At 36.4% G+C, this 1,654-nt stretch overlaps 1 protein-coding gene across 1 annotated transcript; it reads right to left on the bottom strand.

Annotated features, from left to right (window-relative positions):
- Positions 1-181: 181 nt before the first annotated feature.
- Positions 182-1,195, bottom strand: LOC137398061 (neurofilament heavy polypeptide-like). The gene is made up of 3 exons (XM_068084164.1): positions 953-1,195; positions 685-845; positions 182-386 (listed from the first exon to the last, which is right to left on the bottom strand). The coding sequence occupies exons 1-3, from the start codon at positions 1,193-1,195 to the stop codon at positions 182-184; spliced, it is 609 nt and encodes a 202-aa protein (XP_067940265.1).
- Between the last annotated feature and the right edge of the window lie 459 nt (positions 1,196-1,654).

The raw sequence follows: 1,654 nt of genomic DNA, 5'->3' as shown, positions 1-1,654 counted from the left end.
CTTACTCTCACTCTATATCTCACTCTTTATCTCACAACCACTCTTTATCTCACTCTCGCTCTTTATCTCAAAATCTCTATGTATGTCAAATTGCTCTTGATCTCACTCTTTATCTCACTCTCACTCTTTATCTCACAATCACTCTCTATCTTACTCTTGCTCTTTATCTTACTCTCACTCTTTATCTCAAAATCTCTCTGTATGTCAATTTGCTCTTTATCTCACTCTCGCTCTTTATCTCAATCTCACTCTTTACACCAATCTCACTCTTCATATCATCTTTGCTTTCTATCTCACTCTCACTGTCTATTTCACTCTTTATCTCAAAACCACTCTTTATCTCACTTTCAATCTTTTTGTCACTCTCACTCCTTATCCCACTCTCACTTTTTTTTAACTCATTTTTTATGTCAATTTCGCTCTTTAATTCACTCTCACTCTCTATCTCACTTTAGCTCTTAATCTCACTCTCGCTCTTTAGCTCACTCTCACTATTCGTCTCACTCTCGCTCTTTATATCAATCTACACTCTTCATCTCATTTTTGCTTTCCATCTTACTCTCACTCTATATCTCACTCTTTATCTCACAACCACTCTTTATCTCACTCTCACTCTTTATCTCAAAATCTCTATGTACGTCAATTTGCTATTTATCTCACTCTCAATCTTTATCTCACTCTCACTCCTTATTTCTCTTGCACTTTATCTCACTCTCACTCTTTATCTCACTCTGAATCGTTATATCACTTTCACTCTTTAATTCACTGTCACTCTTCATCTCACTCTTGCTCTTTATCTCATTCTCGGTCCTTATTTCACTCTCACTCTTTATCTCACTTTTGCTCTATATTTCACTGTCACTCTTTATCTCACTCTCACTCTTAATCTCACTCTCACTCTTTAGCTCTCTCTCACTTTTATTCTCACTCTCAATCTTGATCTCACAATTACTTTTTTCTCACTTTCGCTCTGTATCTCAATCTCACTCTTTATATCAATCACACTTTTTATCTCATCTTTGCTTTCTATCTTACTCTCACTGTCTATCTCACTCTTTATTGCAAAACAACTCTTTATCTCACTCTCACTCTTTGTGTCACTCTCACTCTTTATCTCAATCTCACTCTTTACATCAATCTCACTTTCTATCTCATTTTCGCTTTCTATCTTAATTTCACTGTCTTTCTCACTCATTATCTCAAAACCACTCTTTATCTCACTCTCGCTCTTTGTCTCACTTTCACTCTATCCCACTCTCACTTTTTATTTCACTCTCGTTCTTAATCTCACTTTCGCTCTTTTTTTCACTCTCACTCTGTATCTCACTCTCACTCTTTATCTCACTTTCACTTTTTATCTCACTCTTACTCTTTATCTCACGCACAGTCTTTATCTCCTTCTTTATCTCTGTCTCACTGTTTATCTTGCGCTCACTCTTAATCTCATGCTAATTTTTTATCTCCCTCTTAATCTCACTCTCACTTTTTATCTTGGTCTCACTCTTTATCCCACTTCCACTTTTTATATCACTCTTGCTCTTCATCTCACTCTCGCTTTTTATCTCACCGTCGATCCTTATCTCACTCGCACTCTTTATCTCACTCTTGCTCTTTATCTCACTCTTTATCTCTTTTCCCTTCTCCTCTCCCTTGT

The sequence above is a fragment of the Watersipora subatra genome, chromosome 6 (genome assembly GCF_963576615.1).
Source record: "Watersipora subatra chromosome 6, tzWatSuba1.1, whole genome shotgun sequence".
Classification (NCBI taxonomy): Eukaryota; Metazoa; Bryozoa; class Gymnolaemata; order Cheilostomatida; family Watersiporidae; genus Watersipora; species Watersipora subatra.
The sequence above is the reverse complement of the archived record's forward strand: the minus strand, read 5'-3'. Positions and strand labels throughout refer to the sequence as shown.

Coding starts and splice junctions, on each gene's coding strand:
- LOC137398061 (XM_068084164.1), bottom strand. CDS start 1,195: ATGAGTGAGAAAGACAGTGAAATTAAGATAGAAAGCGAAAATGAGATA. Junction 846..952: donor AGAGCGAAAGTGAGAAAAAA/GTAATTGTGAGA, acceptor AGTGAAATATAG/AGCAAAAGTGAGATAAAGAG. Junction 387..684: donor AAGTGCAAGAGAAATAAGGA/GTGAGAGTGAGA, acceptor GTTAAAAAAAAG/TGAGAGTGGGATAAGGAGTG.